Source organism: Arvicanthis niloticus, chromosome 18 (assembly GCF_011762505.2).
Source record: "Arvicanthis niloticus isolate mArvNil1 chromosome 18, mArvNil1.pat.X, whole genome shotgun sequence".
NCBI classification, from domain to species: Eukaryota; Metazoa; Chordata; class Mammalia; order Rodentia; family Muridae; genus Arvicanthis; species Arvicanthis niloticus.
In genome coordinates this window covers 35,657,819-35,679,112 of record NC_047675.1, presented here as the reverse complement: position 1 = coordinate 35,679,112, position 21,294 = coordinate 35,657,819, and the positions used below count along the sequence as shown (strand labels likewise).

At 44.5% G+C, this 21,294-nt stretch overlaps 1 protein-coding gene across 8 annotated transcripts in view; it reads right to left on the bottom strand.

Moving 5' to 3' along the window:
* The window catches only part of Pkd1l3 (polycystin 1 like 3, transient receptor potential channel interacting), a 62,774-nt gene that overhangs the window by 1,791 nt on the left and 39,689 nt on the right, over window positions 1–21,294 (bottom strand). For all 8 annotated transcript variants that reach the window (XM_076915858.1, XM_076915862.1, XM_076915864.1 and 5 more), the window contains 12 exons: window positions 20,774–20,966; window positions 20,454–20,688; window positions 18,883–18,982; window positions 14,421–14,558; window positions 13,720–13,905; window positions 9,082–9,391; window positions 7,665–7,798; window positions 5,871–5,995; window positions 4,930–5,090; window positions 3,482–3,692; window positions 3,046–3,147; window positions 758–889 (listed from right to left, as the gene is read on the bottom strand). In XM_076915858.1, coding sequence (XP_076771973.1) covers window positions 758–889; window positions 3,046–3,147; window positions 3,482–3,692; window positions 4,930–5,090; window positions 5,871–5,995; window positions 7,665–7,798; window positions 9,082–9,391; window positions 13,720–13,905; window positions 14,421–14,558; window positions 18,883–18,982; window positions 20,454–20,688; window positions 20,774–20,966 — 2,027 coding nt within the window. The remainder of the gene's footprint in view (window positions 1–757; window positions 890–3,045; window positions 3,148–3,481; window positions 3,693–4,929; window positions 5,091–5,870; window positions 5,996–7,664; window positions 7,799–9,081; window positions 9,392–13,719; window positions 13,906–14,420; window positions 14,559–18,882; window positions 18,983–20,453; window positions 20,689–20,773; window positions 20,967–21,294) is intronic.

Sequence of the window (21,294 nt, the reverse complement as noted above, 5' to 3'; positions counted from 1 at the left end):
AGTAAAGGTGCTGAGTCTTTTAATGGCTTACTGCCAGATGCTGGGGATATCTGCTGAATGGCTGAAGATCAGCTGTTTACTTATGGTTACAGAATATAATGTCTTCTTGGCAACTTTTTTTTTTTTTTTTTTTTTTTTTTTTTTTTTTTTTTTTGTAGAAAAGTAGTTGAGACAACTAAAGAGAATGTGCTGACCCTGTGCATTATGTCAGTGTGTAATGTCGCGTAATGTCTGTCTTTGTAACCCAGGTTGGCCTTGAACTCTTAAGTCCTATCTCTACTTCCAAATGCTAGGATTACAGGTGTGTGCCACCATGCCTGTTTTTCTTTTTTTTTTTTTTTTTCTTTTTTTTTTTTGAGACAGGGTTTCTCTGTGTAGTCCTGGCTGTCCTGGAACTCACTCTGTAGACCAGGCTGACCTCGAACTAAGAGACACGCCTGCCTCTGCCTCCCAAGTGCTGGGACTAAAGGTGTGCACCACCACTGCCTGCCATGCCTGTATTCTTAAAGCAGCAGTTCTCAACTTGTGGGTTGCGACCCCTATTGGGGGGATATCAAATAACTCATTCACCAGGTCACCTAAGACCATCAGAAAACATATTTACATTATGATTCATAACAGTAGCAAGATTACAGTTACAAAGTAGCAAAAATAATTTTATGGTTGGGGTCACTATACCATGAGGAACTATTATTAAAGGGTCACAGTGTTGGGAAGGTTGGAAAGCGGCATTACACTTTCCAGTTCAGTTACTTACTTCACAGGCCTTCCTTTCTTTTCCAAAGACAATGAGAATGGCAGAAACAAAAAGATTAATGATCACAAGTCCCATCAAGATGATGCTACTGAGAACCAGAAAGGAGCCCAGGATCGGGTATAGAGCAATAACCTGGGAAGACAGTAAGGTCTCAGAGTTAGCATTATAAACTGCTAAGATCTGGGATTTATTTCTAAACACATGTTTAAATCTGGTAAAACTAGGGGGAGAAAGATCCTAACGAAAATACTTTTAAGTGGACATAACATGAGTAAGGATATTAGAATTTGAATTCTCAGCTTTTACAAGAAAAACAGGTAAGTAATAGAATTGTGACTCAAATCCCTGCTAAGTTGTGGAAACTGAAAACATCTGTCTAAACACGAAAGCTTGGGGTAACAAGCATGTGGAAAGAATAAGTGCATACCAGAAGGGATCAGAGAACCTGCCTGGTATTTGGGAAGCTTCTCTGGACACAAGAGTCTTCTAGTAAAAGTTAAGAAAAACTGGCTTTTGACTGGGGTAGCTATGGTAGGGTTTGTGCAAGGCTTTGGAAATGGGGTCACTAACTTAATGTCTTTCCCCACCACTTTCTTGTAAGGTCTGAGTACTGATAGTTAAGTTCTTTTCACTTGTCTACATAGAACTTTGTAAATTCAAGTTATTTCGCTTATCTACATAGAACTTTGTCAACTAAAATGGTTTCTATACTTAGCCTTGTGAGGTGTTTATTTATTTATTTATTTATTTATTTATTTTGGTTTTTCGAGACAGGGTTTCTCTGTGTAGCCCTGGCTGTCCTGGAACTCACTCTGTAGACCAGGCTGGCTTTGAACTCAGAAATCCACCTGCTTCTGCCTCCCAAGTGCTGGGATTAAAGGTGTGCGCCGCCACCACCGCCCGGCGAGGTGTGGACACACACACACACACACTTCGGTTTTGGCCCATTCATTGTTGCTACTAGCCTGTTAACCAGTGACTCACCCCTTGTGAAAGCTGCTACAACCTTAGCAGTACAGCAAATAGCTGTTGCTTCCTTCCTTGCTCCAGAAGAAAACCACTGATAACCCATGTAACCTGTAACCTTTGAGTCATGGGTGTGGGAGCTAGTTTCATGTCAACTTTTGACATTGTAGTCATCTGAGAGGAGGGAACCTCAACTGAGAAAATGCCTCCATAGTATTAGGCTGTAGGCAAACCTATACTGTAGTATTCTCATAATTAGCGGTTGACGTGGGAGGGCCTAGGCTGCGGGTGCTACTGCCCTGGGCAGGTGGTCCTGGGTTCTACAAGAAAGCAAACCGAGCAAAGCCATGAGGAACAAACTGGTAAGCAGCATTTCGCCATGGCCTCTACCTCAGCCCCTGCCTCCATATGTAAGCCACATAAACCCGTGCCTTCCTACCTGCCTTTTGTTCATAGTGTTTGATGACAGCAATAGCACCCTAAGGTAATGGGCCGTCAAAGTGATTAATTGTACAAGTGTTGCCAGTTCCATCAATTTCCTGGTCACTCAACCCTTTCAGTGTTAGGAACCACATATTCATAAAATGCATAGTTGAAATTTTCTCCTCACTTTAATTTTACATAAAATTATACTTATGGTACTATTTGACTTTTTAAAAAATATATTAATGTTCTAACCAGTGTACTTAATTCAGACCTAATTTTTTGTGTGAAGTTCTTTGTCCTGTATGTAACATGGGCAGACGGGTTTGTGTGGGCCAGGGAGGAGTAAACCTTAGGGGTTTGTTAACCGTAAACAGAACTAATACAATTCTTTCTGGCGTGGGTATGCCTGCTTCCCTTACATGTGGGCCGTGGAAAGCAGCAGCCCCAGCTTGCCCTGTTCTGGCCAGCTGTCCTTTGGCAGCAGGATGAGGATGAGGAAGAGGAGGCGAGGATGAGGAAGAGGTGAACAAAAACCAGGTAGGAAGGCAAGAGTTTATTTGGCTTACATGTGGAGGCAGGAGCTGAGGCAGAGGCCATGGCGAAATGCTGAGCACAGGGGCTAGGGAGCACTAGCAGATGAGCAGTGCAGGGTCACGCACAGGCGGGACTTCGAGACAAGGGTAAGGGATGTAGGTTCTCTCCTACTCCTGTGCAGTAGGAGGCTGCATGTTACGCAACCCCGCCCCACCCCACCCCGCCCCACCACACCACACACCACACCACACCACACCACACCACACCACACCACACCACACCACACCACACCACACCAGTAAGCTGCTAAGCCAAGCATCAATCTGAAAGGGTACTTTTACCTCCCTGGAAACTTATCTTACCTCCTTGTGCTTAGAAATTCCCATCAAGAGGCCAACAACAGTCACTATAGATCTGAAGAAACTCTGGTAGTCAGAGATGCTCCATCCAAACAGCAGGTTGAACTGAATAGGAAAAAGGCCAGTCAGGGGTAACCAATCTCATTTCTGCCCCGAGGTACTTGATATGGCCAACAGAAGCAATGGGAATTCCTTGTGGCTATTCAAGTTACCATGACTACAAAATTTGATCGCGGTGCCACAAGATATCTTTTTGTATCTTAGAGACGTGATAACACATCTGGGTTTAAGACATGAAATATGGAACATGACTAAACCCAGCTTTCCTATCTGACTCAAAAAACCCAGGGTTAATCTGATGGTTTTCTGAACAGTGACCTTTCTTGAGGGAACAGACAGGACTCAGCCCGTGGGGAAGGCGCTGAACTTTGGGGCTTACAGTCATGGCGTAGCTGCTCAGCAGGATCGTGATGATCAGTAGAAAGCCCAACACCTCATCCCAGGCTTTGGTCAGTGTCTTGTTGATGACCTGTAAGTGGGCATGATGTCGCAGTAGGTCCCACACCCGCACAGTTGCAAACAGAAGCAGGAAGCCCATGAGGTGAGTGACTGCGGAGTTCACTCTTAGTGCCTCATAGAAGCTGATGAATCTGTAACCAAGGGAAGCTGAATGACAGTTACTTGGCACTCGTCAGCAGGCTCGCTAGGGCTTCCTCTGCAGGTTAGCAGCTGAGCTGCTACGTCAGACACCCACTTCGGTGAAACTGCTTTCTAGCATGGCCAGAAACACTATGAAAACACAGACAGGGCCCGTGGCTAGAAGCCATCCTGGCAGCCTTTCAAAGCAGCTCCTAGCTGATGTCCTTCCCTCATATCCTAGAAATGGGGACCACCCTCCAAGGTTGTTAGAGCTGAAATCTCTCAAAAGGAGAGTTACCCTAAGGAGATATGTCATTGTCATGGCTTGTTTTATATCACCCTGTGTTCTCTAACAGAGCCACGAGTGATCGGTCATAGTCATACTGAGAATTAGAGGTGAGAGATTTTCCTCGCAGTTCCATTTTGTTGTGTGGAGTACATTGCATGTCCCAGCAGTCAGTTTACTTGGAGAGACTCTTGCAGCAATAAGCAAGTTGGTGAGCACAGATCTTGTTGGTAAAGGCCTAGGCCAGTGGTTCTCAACCCATGGGTCACGAAAAATATTTATGATTCATAACAATATTAATATAGTAATAAAGTAGCAACAAAATGATCGGGGGTCACCACAGCATGAACTGTGATAAAGGGTTGCCACAGCATTAGGAAGGCTGAGAACCACTGACCTAGGCAGTGCCACACAGCAGCCTGGAGCTCAGCTGCCTGTTGTAGCCCTTGGGCTACACAGACCCACTCTCCCAGTGTAGACAGTTCAAGAGAGACCTGCCTAAGACCCTGCTTTGGGAAGGTTTTAGATCTCAAGACCTTAGCTTTGGAAATATTTGATCTAAAAGTATTCAGCAGCCTGATATGGATAATAGAAAAAAAAAGCATGAAAACTTCATATTGGTGAGTGTGTCTTGTGCTGGGTTTGTATCCTTTTATAAAGGACGATAGTTTGACTCATCTCAGGCTTTATTGCTTACAAAGTAGCACCAATTCCAAGTCCTTGCTCTGAAACTTAAATGCATTGTCTTCCATAGATACGTGAGCACCACAGAGCCTTTCGGCGGGGCTAGTGCAAATGCCTTACTTAGGAAGTTGATCTTCCTGCCATGGTCCAGAGTCTGAGTTCTAGTTTAACCTGCATTTTACAAATGCAGCAAATCTGGGGGGAATGGAAGAGAAGGAAGGACAGGGTCAGGAAGCCTTTGGCATGAAGGAGGTATGCCCGCAACTCAGGTCCCTCACCTGTCCCGGTCATGACGGTACTGCTGCATGTTTTTGTGGAGTAGAGAGATGCTGTGTGCATTGAGCCCCAAGATGCTGAAGCTAATGAGGGTGATACTTGTGTCCAGAATGTTTCTTTTCCTAGTGAAGAATGCCAACCTCTGCCGCTTCAGCCGGCAGCCCTGAGCAAAGACAGCATCGTCACCATTGTTGTCTGGATGACCCTAAGAAAATAGTCTGCCCCGTTGGGACTTCGGCAGGCAAAGCACATGGGCTGTGGACATGGGACTGTTCTGCAGTCTCTCACACTGCTAAAAGGAAAGTTGGTTGCTAATAAAATTTTACCAGATATAATCATTCTTGGAGATTTGAAAACTGTGGCATACACTTAATTATAAGCTTTAAAATATTCACTGTTTATCAAGCGTGACAATAAAATACTGTTTACAATAATTCTTGTTGTTTTTTTTTTCTGGTGCTTTTTGCCCAGCATATTTTCTTGACATTATTATATATAAGGGTTAAGAAACCATATAAGAGGACTAGAGAGATGGCTCAGTGGTTAAGGATACTGTTTGTTCTTACAGAGGACTTGAGTTCAAGTCCCTACACCCACATGGTAATTGGCAAACATTTGTAACTAGTTACAGGGGAATTACCAGCTGAATTATATGGGTATGTGGTACACATACATACATGCAGGCAAATAGATAAACATTGCATACACATAGATAAATCTTAAAGAAACTATGTGAAATATTGTGTATTAAGAACCAACTCAATTCTTTGAACATGCCAGAACTGAGTAAGCTATTCTACTTGAAAGAAATCAGTCAGCCTCTGAATCCAGGCCTTGGAAAAAGGACCAAAATATCAACTGTATGTGTAGTGCCATGTATGATGGAGCCCTCCAGAGAGGGTTTGTCTGCTGACTGTGCACACATCTGACATGTTCACATCACCTGGATGAAGGCGTAGTAACAGACGAGAAGGTAGTAGGCGACTTGTGAGATAATCCAGGCAAAGCCCCTCTCTGATGGATGAAGGGAAGTTAAACTGTCCAGTTGCAGGGAGGTGAAGAAAGTCCCTGAGAAGAAGAACACCTGCAGTCAAGAATTTTGTCCTTTTCATAAAACGAAACAATCCAGCTTCTCCTGTGTCATCAACTTCAAACACTTTGGTCTCCCTGTTCTACTTAGTATTTCCTGTAGAACTACCCAAAGCATTAGATGAGTCATGGGTAAGCTACTGGAAAAATGCCCATCTCACTAAAGTTGGCAGAGTGGGACCTCAGCTGGAGGGACAAGCATTAGCTTCACACCTGTAACAGGTGTTCCTCTGTTCAACTTAGAATGGCTGCAGACAGCAAAACAAAAGTACAGATGTCCGGAGAATACTGGGGGCTTATATGAAGATGGGCTACAAGGTTTCAGATTTACCTAAAACGCTAAGAGAATGTGCAGATCAATGCTTTTATAAACTTTTCATAATGTTATGAAAGGTCTTGTGAATTCTAACCCTGAAACACTGGAACAAAGATGTACCCCTGGAAACAGAAAGAACATTTAGGGACAAACTTTTCTTTCTTTGTACAGCTAAATCTCAAGTTTTAAGACCCCCCCCTTTACCTTTGTCTTTGATAGTTAAACAAGACTCTAAGAGCCCCAGGAAGCTTTTAGGGGCATTTAGGGCAGTGGTTCTCAACCTGTGGGTTGAGACCCTTTGGGTGTCATATATCAGATATTTATGACAGTAGCAAGTTACAGTTATGAAGTAGCCATGGAATAATTCTATGGTTAGGGGTCACCACAACACAAGGAACCTTACTAGAGGGTCGCAGCATTAAGAAGGCTGAGAACCACTGGGTTAGAGAGCAGGGTAGAAGCTGCTTGCTCTGCTGGTCTGGGAGGGAAATGCTCCCCAATTAATAGCAGTACACAGTGGTTAATGAGAGAACACCTGTAAGTCAATCCTAGGGTAAAGAAGAGGAGGAAGGGAGTCAGATCAAGGCAGACTTCCTGAAAAGGACCATACCAGTTAGCATCTAATCATCGGTGAGATGCCCCTCTGACAAAGGTGGCAATTGTCATTGAGTACCCTGGCAATACTATGGCAATGGCAAAGACTCAATGATGAAGACAAAGAAAGCAATGGGAGATAGATGCTAGGGCCATGTGAGTTCAAAAGCTGAATCCCCTTCATAGAAAAAGTAACACTTGAAACCAAAAATCCATGAATGAGTAAGCAAAACATCTGAAAGTCTGCTGCAGTGATCCATGCTTTTAATCTCAGCACTCAGGAGGCAGAGGGGAGAGATCTCTGTGAGTACAAGGCCAGCCTGGTCTACATAGCAAGTTCTTGAGATCCAGGACTATCCAGAGAGAGCCTGTCTCAAAAAAAATTTTTTTAAATATGAAAATTTAATATCAGTTGAAACTAAAAGTAGCATCTGGGGTGTGGGAGGTAAAAGGGCTGTTGAGCTATTTGATTTAAAAAAAAAATCATAATTCTGGGTCTGGTTCAATTCCCAGCCCCACATGGCAGATCACTCTGCCATGTTTGTAACTCCAGTTCTAGGATCTAACATCCTCACACAGATATGTGTGCAGGCAAAACACCAATATACATAGAGAAATTTAAAAAATCATACTTCTGAGCAATTGATTCAAGTTTACTTGAATGAATGGTATATAATCAGTAAAGGCTGCCTTGTCCTGAGACAGCCGGTGGCAGAGCAAGAGAGAAGGCCTACATACCCATACCCCTGGATTCCAAGACGAGGGTCACCACACAGAGCAGATTCACATTAGCGTTAAAGACCGTGAATTCCACAAAGAGGGCTTTTGTGCAGTGGTCCAGCCAGCGCCTCTGCTCCAGATGCTGCAGAACCCTGGAGACACAGGGAAACAGAGCCATTCAATAGTGTAGTGGAGAGCAGCACCCTGGCTCTGTTACAGACCACATGAGGAGCCTCATCCCTTGATCTAGTGTTTTTATAAAAGACTTTATGACTAGTCACTCCCAAAGTCACATGGTGATAATGTGAACAGTTAACTAAGAAGCAAGACGTTCACAGTAGCGTTTACAACAAGGAAACCGTATTTGCCATTTCATCTGTAAGGCAGGATTCGTTTTATAAATACTGTCCAGTACTATTTGAAACAGTCAGTTCTCCACACTGTAGAGTATCCTATCGGGTACTCAGAGTTGAAAGAAGTATAAACGTCATTATTTGATTGACATTGTTTTTGAGTAGTTCCTTGCTGCTATAACTTTGAAACCAGTTTTGTTTTAAATTTTTATTGTATTTATTGGGAGTGTGTGTGTACCACAGTGAGTATGTGGAGGTCAGAAGACGACTTCAAAGGGTCAGTTATGAATCATGTGGGTCCTAGAGTCCCAGGTCGTCATGATGAGCTCGGGTCCTCAGACATGGCGGCAAGGACCTTCACCTGATGAGCCATCTTGCCAGCTCAGAAGACAACTCAGACCTTTTCCTTCATGGTAACAAAGACCATCAGGATTTGTGTATTAACCCACTCTGCAAACTCCTAACAATTTAATTTGGGCATTTAGACTTTGGGTTGATGTTCATATCATGGTTGACAAAGTGTAATGTTTCCATTTATATTTGAAGATCACTGTGTGTCTAAGATTCATCTAAGTTCAACTACCCCTAGAATTGAAATAAAAAATCTCCTTTCAGATTAAAAAAGTCTTTGGTTTTTGACAAAACAAAACACAATCTGTAACTTGAAGTTGACCAAGAAGTTTCTAAATTTAAAAATGCAGTTCCAGGGGCTGGAGAGATGGCTCGGTGGTTAAGAATACTGGCTGCTCTTCCAGAGGTCCTGGATTTGATTCCTAGCACCCACATGGCATCTTGAAACTGCCTGTAACTCCTGTCTCAGGGGATCTGTCCCAATATCCTCTTCTGGCCTCTGAGGGCACTTCACACATGTAAATAAATAGACATAAAATCCAAGTAAAACACCCATACTAACTAAGGAATAATTTTAAAAGGGGGGAGGAGGGTTATTTCTTTAGAGTGTAAAGTAGAAGCGTGTACAAGTACCAGGGCCAGTACAGAAGCACCACAGCTGATGGACTTCTCAGCTGGGCCCAGTTCCTGGCTGTCCAGCGATGGGTCCCTTGCTCAGGGCACACACTCACCTGGCTGCAGCACTGTAGTTTCTTCCGAGCCTTACGACATAGCCTCCTCCTGAGTAAGTGGCTAACTCCCCTGGGATGGGATAGCCTCCCAGAGACTCCTGACTCTGATAATGCCAGATACTGTCTGCGTTTGTGATGTTTGTATCCGGGGGCACCCAGCCAGCCCCATAGTTCTCTCTGTCCTCCTGATGCTGGGGATACGACTTCATTTGTTCGTGGAGCGATACTGGGAAGAGTACGTCATTAGGAATGCGGATCTGGCGGAGCAAAACATTGCCCAGAAGGAAGGAGTTCCCGTCAGTAATAAATCCTAGTGAGAGAATAAAGCAAACAATACAACAAACAATAAGACAACTGTCTTGTTGCTGACTGACTGAGGCCGCCCAGGTACACTTTATCAGCAGTTCTGCAAACATTTAGAGACATGAACCAATGCAAGCAGACAAAAGAGGTGTAAAAACAAATGGAACTGTGTGATAATTTATAAATGACACGTATTATCAAGATAAAGTAAGAGGATCAGTGGAAAAACAATTAAGTTAAAAATGCTAACTTAGGGTTACTGGGCACAAAATAACAGTGTACATGTAGCCATACCACTTACAGCAGGTGCAGAAATATAGTATATCATTTAAAGAGCAACACCAAAGACCCTAACAACAACAACAAAAAGACCCCACATCCATTTACCCATTCATTCTTTCAACAACACACCTTCTGACATGAGCCAAGCAGCCATGTTTAGGTGTCAGGAGCAAACAGATACAGGGGCATACCTGCCCGAGAGCACACTGGTGAGGAACAAGGACTGGCCATACGAAAGGTAGGAAGTGGTGCTTTGCGAAGTGAGGGAAGAGTTCTCTGATGGTTTGGCATTGAGGGACCCTAACAGAGTCAGAAGTGTCATGTGGATGCCAGGCGGGAACAGCAGGTCCCAAGATCCCAAGGTGATGGCGTGATTGATGAATTTAACGCCACGGGAGCTCAAGTGGCTGTAATATAGCACATGAGGATCAGAGCGGGAAGAGATGAGGTGACAGCTAAGGGCTGCACGGAGCAGGTCAGCCTGGGGGAGGGGTGTGACATTTTATTCTAAATGTCCCTGTTGGATTTTGAACAGGGGACTCAGTTTTATAATTTAAAAACACAGAAGAGATGAAGAATGAGAGGAGGTTTGCTTTCATGAAAATGTGGAAAATGCTGCTTGGTTTAGTTCTAACTTATATTTCCCTCACACCCCCGCCCCGAGGGCAACCAAAAAGCCTTTCTCGGTTCCAGAGCCCTTTGCATAGTTTGGAAACACTTCTACCCTGTGGTAGGGGTGTGGACAACTCTGGTTCTCTGCTTGTAGGATTACTTACTGACACTGTAAGAACAATCTGGAAACATTTGTTTCCCCAGAGCAGGTGACTGGTCACAGACTGACAAACCAAGCCCTTGTTTCTTTCTTGCTTCGTTTTGAGATAGTTTCACTATGTAGCCCAGGCTGACTTCTCCTTACCAACTGCTGGATTTCAGACATTTTGAACTGTCACATCCACTTGGTGATACTTGGACTGTTTTACGTGTTTGAGTGTTTTGCCTGCATGTGTGTATGCATATTACATGCATGTCTGGAGCCCAAGTTCAGAAGAAGGTCTCAGAGCTCCTGGGACTGGGGTTATAGACAGTTGTGGGCCACCACACTGGTGCTGGTAATTGAACTCGAGTCCTCTGCAAGAGCAACGAGCACTCTTAACTTATGAGTCAACTTTCCAGGCCTGGAAATAATCTTTTTTTTAAAAATTAGTATTTCCATTTTGTGTGCATTGGTGTTTTGCCTGCATGTATGTCTGTGTGAAGGTGTCAGATCTTGGAGTTAGACAGTTACGAGCTAGGTGGGTGCTAGGATTTAAACCCGGTCCTCTGAAAGAGGAGTCAGTGTCCTCAACCGCTTAGCCATCTCTCCATCCCTGGCATTACCTTTTTAAAATTAAAAGTGTAGGGTGCTGGAGAGATAGCCCAACTGTTAAGGGAACTTACTACTCTTCCAGAAGATCCAGTCTGGTCCCCAGCACCCAAGTTGAGTGATACCTGCACACATGTGGTATATGGTATATATATACATACATAAAAAGAAATGTAAAAAGTCTGTATATAGGGGCTAGAAAAATGGTTTGGTGATAAAGAGTAGTTTCTACTTTTGCAGAGGACCTACCTGAGTTCAACTCCCAGCACCCACATGGTGGCCCACAATTACCTGTAACTCTAGTTCCAGGGGATCCAACCTCCTCTTCTGACACCCACGAACTCCTGCACATGCACACAGTACTTGTGCATTCATACAGGTAAAATACACACATGGAATCAAAAATAAGTTGAACAACGTGTATATACTCTGACCTAAGCAGAGCTTTTCCAAGGAATTTCTCAGATACATTTGCCCATGTGTAAGGTAGGTATTAGCAGTCTTAGCTGATTATAGAAGTTACCGTACAACAAACCTCTGTATAGTAAATGGGTAAAATGGAATAGAGTTGGCCTCATATATACTGATGGGGACACTCCCAGGTAAACTAAGGCAAAAGCCGAACTCATGACACTGCTTGTAGCTTGCCATCATTTACTGAGTGACAACTCAGTTGCTTTTCCAAATGTCCCCACAATGGTGCATGAGAAACTGAGCAAAGGTCAGCTGGGTTTTATCTGGCTGCAACTCTGTGGGCTCCCCAAGGATCGGTTCCCTGAACATCTTCCCAGGCTTAGTTAAGACTATTCTCCCAAAAGTCAGTTCAATGGCTGGAGCAGAAGAGTTGCATGGTGAGACTGGGCTGTAGCCATTTTGAAAACAATGATTTTTAAAGAGAAGGTAGGCCGGGCGGTGGTGGCGCACGTCTTTAATCCCAGCACTTGGGAGGCAGAGGCAGGCAGATTTCTGAGTTTGAGGCCAACCTGTTCTACAGAGTGAGTTCCAGGACAGCCAAGGCTATACAGAGAAACCCTGTCTCGAAAAACCAAAAAAAAAAAAAAAAAAAAAAAAAAAAAAAAAGAAGGTAAACCATGTTACCTACACACACACACACATACACACACACACATACACACACACACACACACACACACACTGTTTTTTTTTTTGAAGCAGGGTTTTTCTGCCTGCCTGCCTGCCTGTCTGGAACAGACAGGACTAGCTCTGGTTGTCCTGGAACTCACTCTGTAGACTAGTCTGGCCTTGAACTCAGAGATACGCCTACCTCTGCCTCCTGTGTTTTGGGATTAAAGGCGTTCGCCACCATGCCTGATCCGTTAGTGTCAATTTTAACTGCTTTTGACCTCATGCCTACTTGACTATATTTCTTTCTTAAAACAAGATCTTGCCTAGTAGCCCAGGCTGGCCTCAAATTCAGGATCCTGCCTCTACTTCCTGAGTGCCAGGATTATAAACACCACTTGTGGTGTGCTCTTTATCTTCATCCTGAGGTCTGTTGCATTTGTCAGTGTGTCCATCTGGGTAGCTGCTGTCAGTTCAATAGCTCAATAGTAAAGTTTCATTTCCCCACTGCTGACAGGCAGCACTAACTATGTCAGTACCCTGTACCAGGGCACTCAGCTCTGTGGGACAGGGCAAGGCTGGGGATGCTTGAGAAGCCTGAGAAATCCACCTAGGATCACATAATGGTAAGTGGGTGTGAGTCTGAGCAGGCTCTACATCTTCGAAAACACTGTGGTGCTATACTACAGCCAAGGAGCCCAATCCTACAATGGCCTCAACTTTTGCCATCCCAGGTTCTGATCATTTTGTCAATATTTTATTCAGCTCAGAGTTATGTATTACAAATAGAATGTTCTCCGGACCTCAAAACTGTTATCCAAAATGGTACTTAAAAAAAAAAAAATGTCACCGTGCAATGAGTAGGAGTTGCCTTCTGTAGGAGTGTTCACACACCAAGTACACTCTGGGGAAGCTGAAAGTACATGCTAAGATGAACATACGGCTTCAGATTCTCCTCAGGAACACAGAATCTCACCATGAAGCTACCAACCCTGAGGTAAAAGGAAGTAATGATTCCCAGAACTCAGCTCCTCAGCAGGACCCAGTTATGGCAAAGCTGGACGACCAGACAAAACAATGACCACGAGTCTGAGGGGAGAGTGCACTACCCACTCACACCTGCTGCAGGGCAAATCGTGGCAGAGCCTCATTCAGTGAGGTTCTTTAAGGACACAGAGACCATTATGAGCATTTTTAAAAAATCAGCTCGAGTCAAGCCTCTGAAGACTGCAAATGTTCATTGTGTGTTTGTGGGACTAAGCTGGGCCAGCACACAGAAGAGTTGGATACACAGTCACGTAAAGATCGGTTTTATTAGAGCCCAAACCTGTGCGCCATGTGTAGCTGAGTCCCAGGGTCCCTGCAACTACTCTGTGTGCTGTAAGTGACACGCTGCTCATCCCTGTGACCTGGACCAGAGGAATCAGATTATGGGTCACCACAAGTCCCCACCTGAACCTTCTGGGATGGAGTCCCAGGACTTTGTATTGTCCACAGAGGTGTCGTCATATCAAGAAGCCGGCTGACCTTTCTCTAGTTTTCCATGGGTTGTAGAAAGGCTCTCAAGAGGACGAACTCACCTCCCTTCTGCCCAGAACTGCCCTTACCTCTGTAATCTCCATATAGGTTAGGAAGGAGGGTGCGGTTGGCCCAGGGGTAGAAATCCCCCACAGCTTTGATTTCTGAGAAACGGTGAGAAAACTTCTTCCAGATAGCTCGGTGGAGGTAAAATCGACTGGAGTCCTTTGCAGAGTAGACAGTAGTCATCAGCAGGGTCAGGAAGAGGATTTGTACTGGTTTACAACAACAACAACAACAACAAAGATTCATATTCAAGTAGTCACCTTCGAACTCTGAACCCTTTTCAATTCTCTTATGCTTCACCTCTGCAGGTCAGAACCAGTTAAAAGGAAGCTGGGATGTGGTGGTGCTCACTTTAAATCCCAGCACTCGGGAGGCAGAGGCAGGTAGATCTCTGAGTTTGAGGCTAGCCTGGTCTACAAAGTGAGTTCCAGGACAGCCTGGGATACACAGTGAAACTGTCTTGAAAAAGCCAAAACCCAACCAACCAAAAATATAGTCGAAATGGGCAATTTCAAATAGTTCAAATAGTTCAACCCAGTGTGTATGCACACATACACACACACACACACACACACACACACACACACACTTGAATTGTTAGAATTCCAAATTTCATTTTAAAAGACACCTTTCCTCCCTTCCCTGTTTTCTGTCTTATTCTACCCCACCCTTCCCACTCCAGACAGTGTGCTGCAGAGATCCTGCTGCCACCACCCCGTCATACCCAGGGTACCACCAGTCAGCTTGAAGAGCTGCTTCTTCCAGGCTTTGTGTGTGTGCTTGGCTAGGTTGTTCATTGCTGGGGCAGTGTAGAGGGGATTGTTCTTGTCTCTCATCCCAGGCGCCGATTTAGGACATTTTGCTGTCAGATATTGAAACACAGGCTAAGTAAATGTTAGATTTCAGGACATGCTAACTAGCATGAGCATCTCCTGCAGGCGCTTCCTGGTGAACGCTGGAGCAGGTGAGATGCTCTCTGAGCAGCACCTCTCTGTCCATGAAAGAAGGCCTGGAGTTTTCTTCTTAAAATTCCAATCCATGCAGGTGGTACCCCCTTTCATCCCAGAACTCGGGAGGCAGAGGCAGGCAGACTTCTGTGTGTTTGAGGCTAGCCTGGTCTATAGAGAGAGTTTCAGGGCAGCCAGGGATATACAGAGAAACCCTGTCTTGAAAAAAAAAAAAAAAAAAAAAAAAACCGGAACATCACCAATGAAAAATTCCAACCCATTGGAATCCAAACTTATACAAGACAATATAAATCAGTTTCCAGAAAAGTTAAATCTAAGTATGGTGCTTGTCTACCACCTGTGAACCTCGGCGCCAGATCACACAGCCCAGGAGTGCTCTCTCTCTCTCCTCCTCCCTGCCCCCTTTTCCTGACAATGTCTGTCTTACGCAGGGTCTCTCTTGCTATGACAAAAGCACCATGACTAAAAAGCAAGTTGGGGAAGGATAGAGTTTATTTAGCTTACACTTCCAGACCATGGTCCATCACTGGAGGAAGTCAGGACAGGAACTCAAGAAGGGCAGGAACCTGGAGGCAGGAGCTGATGCACGGGCCATGGAGGGGTTCGGTTTATTGGCTTAGTCAGCATGCCTTGCTCATGCCTGCCTTCTTCTAGAACTCAGGACTATCAGCCTAGGGATGGCTCCACCCACCATGGGCTGGACCCTCCCTCATTGATCACTAATTGGGAAAATGCCTTCCTTACCACTGTGTCTCATGGAGGCATTTCCTCAACTGAGGCTGCTTTCTTCCTGATGACAAGCTTATGTCTAGTTGACACACAAAACCAGCCAGTACAACCAACCTCTTGTCAATTTGTAGCAAGTACAACTTGACATACAAACACATTATGATTAAGCTACAACCTTTCTTTTCTTATTTATCCCCAAGATCACATACGTTAGAACCAAAAACTTTTAAAAGACACACAGTCTTTACAAATTCAAACACATTAAAATTTTGGTCCCTCCTAGGCTCTCTGCACATATTTAACAGTTGTGTGGCTGGGTCTTGATGTGGGAACAGGGGCTGTCTCTGATTGCACTGACTGAACTGGATCCCTTTCTCCTAACTGGGCTCCCTTGTTTAGCCTCGATAGAAGAAGATACACCTAGTCTTACTGCAGCTTGATATGCTAAGGCTGGGTGATCATGAGAAGCCTTCCCTTTTCTAGGGAGAAGCAAGGGAGGAGTGGAGCAGGGGTGGAGGAGATGAGGTGGGAGGGACTGGCAGGAGAGGAGGGAGAGGGGATGCTGCCGTCAGGATGTAAAGTAAATAATTAATAAAAAATGTAAAAAAATTATTCTGGTCTCTTAAAATATCCAATCTCTTTTCAAGTCCAAAGTCTTTTAATTGCGGGCTCCAGAAAAAAATACTTTCTTACTTAAAGAGAGAAAAGGAGTCTTTTACTTCAGGGCACAGTCACAATCAAATCAAAGCAAAACCAACTGTCTAATGCCTGAGATCCACTTATGTTCTGAGCTCCTCCAAAGAGCCTGAGTCACTTCTCCGGCTCTGCCCCTCTGCAGCACACACAGCTTGTCTTCTAAGCTCAGGCTGGCTCTACTCCACTGCTGCTGCTGTTCTTGGTGGTCATCCCACGGTACTGGCATCTCCCAAATGTTGGCTGGGCTGCACTTCATCAATCGCCTCTCCTAGGCTCCCTCGTGGTACCAAGGCTCAACCTCTTTGTATGATCCCTTCAGTTCTGGGCCTCCAACTGCAACTGAGGCTGCACCTTCACCGATGGCCTCTCCTGGCCTCTCACAGTTCAAGCCTCAGATGCTCTCCATGACCCCTTCATGTCTTCAAAACAGTACCACCTGGGTGACTCTTGCGCTATCAAATTTGGCTGCCAACACTAGATGTGACCTCAAGTAGTTCTGGAACACAGCTCCTCTGTGCTCTTTAAAACCATTTCCCAGATTTCACTTCGGTGATGCTGGTCTCTTCTTAATCACTACTAATTTCCAAGCTCCAGCTAGCTATCACCAATTGTCCCAGTAACGTAAATGTCTTACTTCAGTAGTTCTGGTATCTTGCTAATCACAGCTGATTCTTCAGCCGCAGGTGAATCTTACATCAAAATAGCAAACAGCCCTGATAAGAGTCTTTAATCTTCTCTCTGAAAGTTCACAAGCTTCTGCTTCTGCACTGTTCTCAACGTTCTTATTTCCCAAGCTCCCAGAGAACATCCAACTGACCTCTCAACACTCAATGATTTTTCTAGCCCAAAGTTCCAAAGTCCTTCCACAATGCTTCCCAAAACATGGTCAGGTCTGTCACAGTAATACCCCACTACACTGGTTCCAACTTGTCTTAGTCAGGGTTTCTATTGCTGCAATGAAACATCACAACCAAAGAGCCAGTTGGGGAGGAAAGGGTTAATTCTGCTTACATTGCCACATCACAGTTCATCACCAAAGGAAGTCAGGACAGGAACTCAACAGGGGTAGAACCTGAAGGCAAGAGCTGATGCAGAGACCATGGAGAGGTGCTGTTTGCTGGCTCACTTCACATGGCTTTCTCGGCCTGCTTTATGATAGAACCCAGGACTACCAGCCTAGGGATGGTACCACCCACAATGGGCTGGGCCCTTCTCACATTGATCAGTAATTGAGAAAATGCCTTACCTCTGAGGCAGAGATCATAAACGTGAGGTCAACCTCCCAGATGCTGAGATTACAGACACACACTGGCACAATGCACCAATAAGAATCTTTTCCGTGCTAGGACTCCAGTGCAGTGTCTCACAAGCACCAGACAAGTGCTTTGCCACTCAGTACATCCCTAGCCTTTTTATTTAAAGAATTAGGTTCAATGGACATACACTAACTTTCTGTATACGTCTATCTTAAACTAGAGCCTGGGGAGTCTACTCAGTGGAATACTTTTGGGAATATTGTTCTCAAGTTCAACACAAGTAGAAATCATCTGGGCTTCTATACGATGCAAATTCGCAAATTCTGGCAGAACATTTCTGAAGGATCCAGGAGGTGACAATGGTTTGCTTTGAAGACTATACTGAGCAGAAGAATGTAGAGATTCATAAGCAAAAGGTAAGGTGAGAGGTAGGATAGGGAACGAGACAGAGAGAGGGTAAATGGCAAAAATTACATGCATGCACGCACAAGTGCTGTGAGATCACTGGAGAATAAACAAAATTTCCCCAAGGAAAGTTGGAGATGCCTTTGCAGAGAAATGGGAATTTGGCCTTTCTTTGCAGTGCTGGCAGCCACAGCTGAAGGCCTATTGTATGCCAGCAAACACTCCCCTCAACTATACCCCGTGCTACCTTTGTCTTGAAGGGCAGGTCTTAGAACTTCAGATGGGTAGGGACAAGAACTTCATAAAAGAAGTCAGTTCACATAGAGAATAGTTCAAATGCACAAGAAATTAAATAAGGACAAGAAAGACACTTCCGAGTGAGACTGTTAGTTCTTAAGACCCCACTAAGATTGGAGTGCTTAGCTCTTAGCATGTCTACTGCTAGGTTTAAAGAAGTGATTGGTGGTTTTATGTCTGTCACATACTCCATTTTGTTGTTTTCCCTTCCTTCCCTCAGAGAGGTGACCCTTTCCCGAGCTTTAGAGATTATTCCCATTCCTTTCTTCAGAGTTTACAGATAAATTTATGGGGATACGCTTATGTCTTTTAGTCAACATATGCATAACACTGTGCTGACATTTTTGCACCCTGCACTTTTTGGCTCAACCCTACGTTTGCAATATTCCTCCATGGGCTGTGAGTAATTTTGAGTCTGTTTTCTTTCCAGGCTGGACCCCCTCAGGCTTGGGGACTGGATGTAGGGAACAGGGCACTTAGGATTACGCTAACAAGTGTGGATTGTTGGGGGCAATGCCATTTGACTGAAATGAGGATATACACAAGTGTGGTCTTGTGGGGCAGGCAGACAGCTCAGTCCTGGAGATGACAGGCGGTACAAATACCATCTGGGGCTCAGGAGGGAGGACAGATGGAGCCAAGCACAGAAGCATTGAGAGGGTTCACTGGCTTCCAGAGGAATGGATGAGTTTGGGACATTGGGCTCCTGGACAGAGAAGGAAGAGAAGTCCCCCAGGTGACCTGGTCTCTGATGGGTATGTCAGATCTCACAGGCAGCAGGAACTGTTGCTTTGTTCTTTGTAAAATAAACAGTATCTGGAGCTATTTGAATTACCCCAAAGTGCTACAATTCTCCTGGCGTGTTGTTCCTTGTCTTTGTTAAGCCATGGCATGTGGTCCGCCATCAGGGAGAACAGCAATGTCAGGAAGATCACCTGGAGACAAGAGTCAGGGGAACTCCAATGAGCAGGTGTTGTGGGCCCCAGGAGATGATGTCATACGTGCAGGTGAGGGGCGGAGCCTAACCGCACATCCCATTTATTTACACATTTACATTAGCTTGTGGCCATGGCACCCATGAGGCAATGGGGTGACTTCTACATAGGGTCCAGGGATCACACTCAGTTCCTTTGCAGCTGAATGACCTGACCAAGCTCTTATGTGGGTTTTCCATGTTAAGAAACTGTCAACTTACTTAAGTGTCATAACGATTTTATATTTGAAACGTTTAATTTTTAGAGACATTCAGACAAATTTTAGAGATGTCCAGAAAAAGGTCATGTGAACTTTGGAATTTTTTTTTTTTTCAAAACAGATGAAGGAATATTAACCATCATTTGTGATTTTTGATGCTGGGTAACAGAACTTGAGAATTCATTAGGCTACTTTTCTATACTTTGGTGTGTTTTGACTTTTCCTTAATTAAACATTTAAAAGTCTTTATGTTTCTTAACTTTTTTAAGGACTTATTTGTTTTATGTGTATGAGTGTTTTGCCTACACCATTTGCATGCCTGGTACCCACAAAGGTCAGAAAGAAGAATCACATTAAGGAATTAAGGATGTCCATGACCTACCCTGTGGGAGCTGGGAATCAAACGTGGGTCCTTTGCAAGAGCAACAAGTGCTCTTAACTTCTGAGCCATCTTTCCAGCTTTATTTACGTTTCTTAAAAAGTGGCTTGTCATTGTTCTTTTCAAAAAGTTATTGTCACAATTTTAGTTATTATGAGTAGTAATATTACCTGTGTGTGTGTTGGGTGTTGTGTGCATGTGTTGTAGAAATCAGAGGACAACTTCATGGAGTTGTTTCCTCTTTTCTTTCTTTCTTTCTTTCTTTCTTTCTTTCTGTCGTTCGTTCGTTCTTCCGTCCTTCCTTGGTTCCTTGCTTCTGTCTTTCTTTCTTTCTTTCTTTCTTCCTTTCTTTCAGATTTATTTATTTTTTATATGAGTACACTATAAGTCGTCTGCAGACACACCAGAAGAGGACATCAGATTCCATTACAGACGGTTGTGAGCCACCATGTGGTTGCTGGGAAATTGAACTCAGGACCTCTGGAAGGGCAGTTAGTGCTTTTAACTGCTAAGCCATCTCTCCAGCCCTGTTTCCTATTTTTATGTGGGTTGTTGGATCAAAGTTAAGTAGACTTGAGGTCAGACAGCAAGTGCCCTAACCTGCTGAGACATCTCAGCAGCCAGTATTTGATTTTTTTTTAAATCCCTATCTTCATTATTTCCTGCCGTATGTATGCTAATCTATTAGCTGCTAGCGTATTTTCTGTTGTTCCTCTGCATATATCTCTAACAAATATCACTCTGCCTGTTGATTTATTTGCTAACTGTCAAAACACTTGGCCTCGGTTTCTCCCTTCCTCCAGCTGTAACGGCTGGTCTCATCTGTCACGTACCTTTATCGGCTGGCTGATAAAGATGTCTTGTAGTACCGACAGCATCATTGAAATAACCCAGCTGGTGGCTTGGTCTTTGTTCAACTCCAAGCTATAGAGTGTTATAAAAAAGGCAGAAACCAGGCTGATGACACCAAGAAGGAGCCAGCAGCTGTACTTCAACCATCTGAACAGGCAAAATGACATGGGCTTCTTCCCTTCTTCTGGGCTTAGGATGGGGAAACAGGTTGAATGCCTGGAGAATAGAAGTTGAAATTATCTCCTGCTGATACCGGGAGAGGCTCGGAAAGTTGACAGGTAGCAACGGTGATGGTGATTACCTGCACGGCCCTGGCTCCCTGGGAAGAATCTGTGTCTCCAGGAGCTCCCTGAGGTTTTGAAGTTGGCTGACTGCTTCTGAGAAGTCATGAGGCTGGTGATCCTGGGCAGCACCAAGAACATCTAAGTGCGATTTCAGTCTCTGCAGAACTTGGAGAAGGTATCGGCAGAAATGGAAATGATTTTCAGACACCCCTGTGGGTTTATTTCAGGTCAGCATGTTCACAGATGGGAGATTTCGGTGAGTAGAGATGGGTGATGGGGAAGAACAGTTATTAGGTAACAGGAAAGCTAATGTCTCCCAGTACCCATGGAGACAAGCTCCGCACCCACAGCACCATTCCCTTCTGAAAGCGCAGAGAAAGTGCAGGCGTACATCACTGTCGTACCATTCTAAACTCGGACCTCGACACGTTCACAATCTTACTGAGTTTTCCCACCAGAGCTGCGGCACACACAGACTAGACTAGCAAGGGCCCAAGCCGCTTTCGAAATCCCCAAGTCCTGCCACCTCTCCACTGAA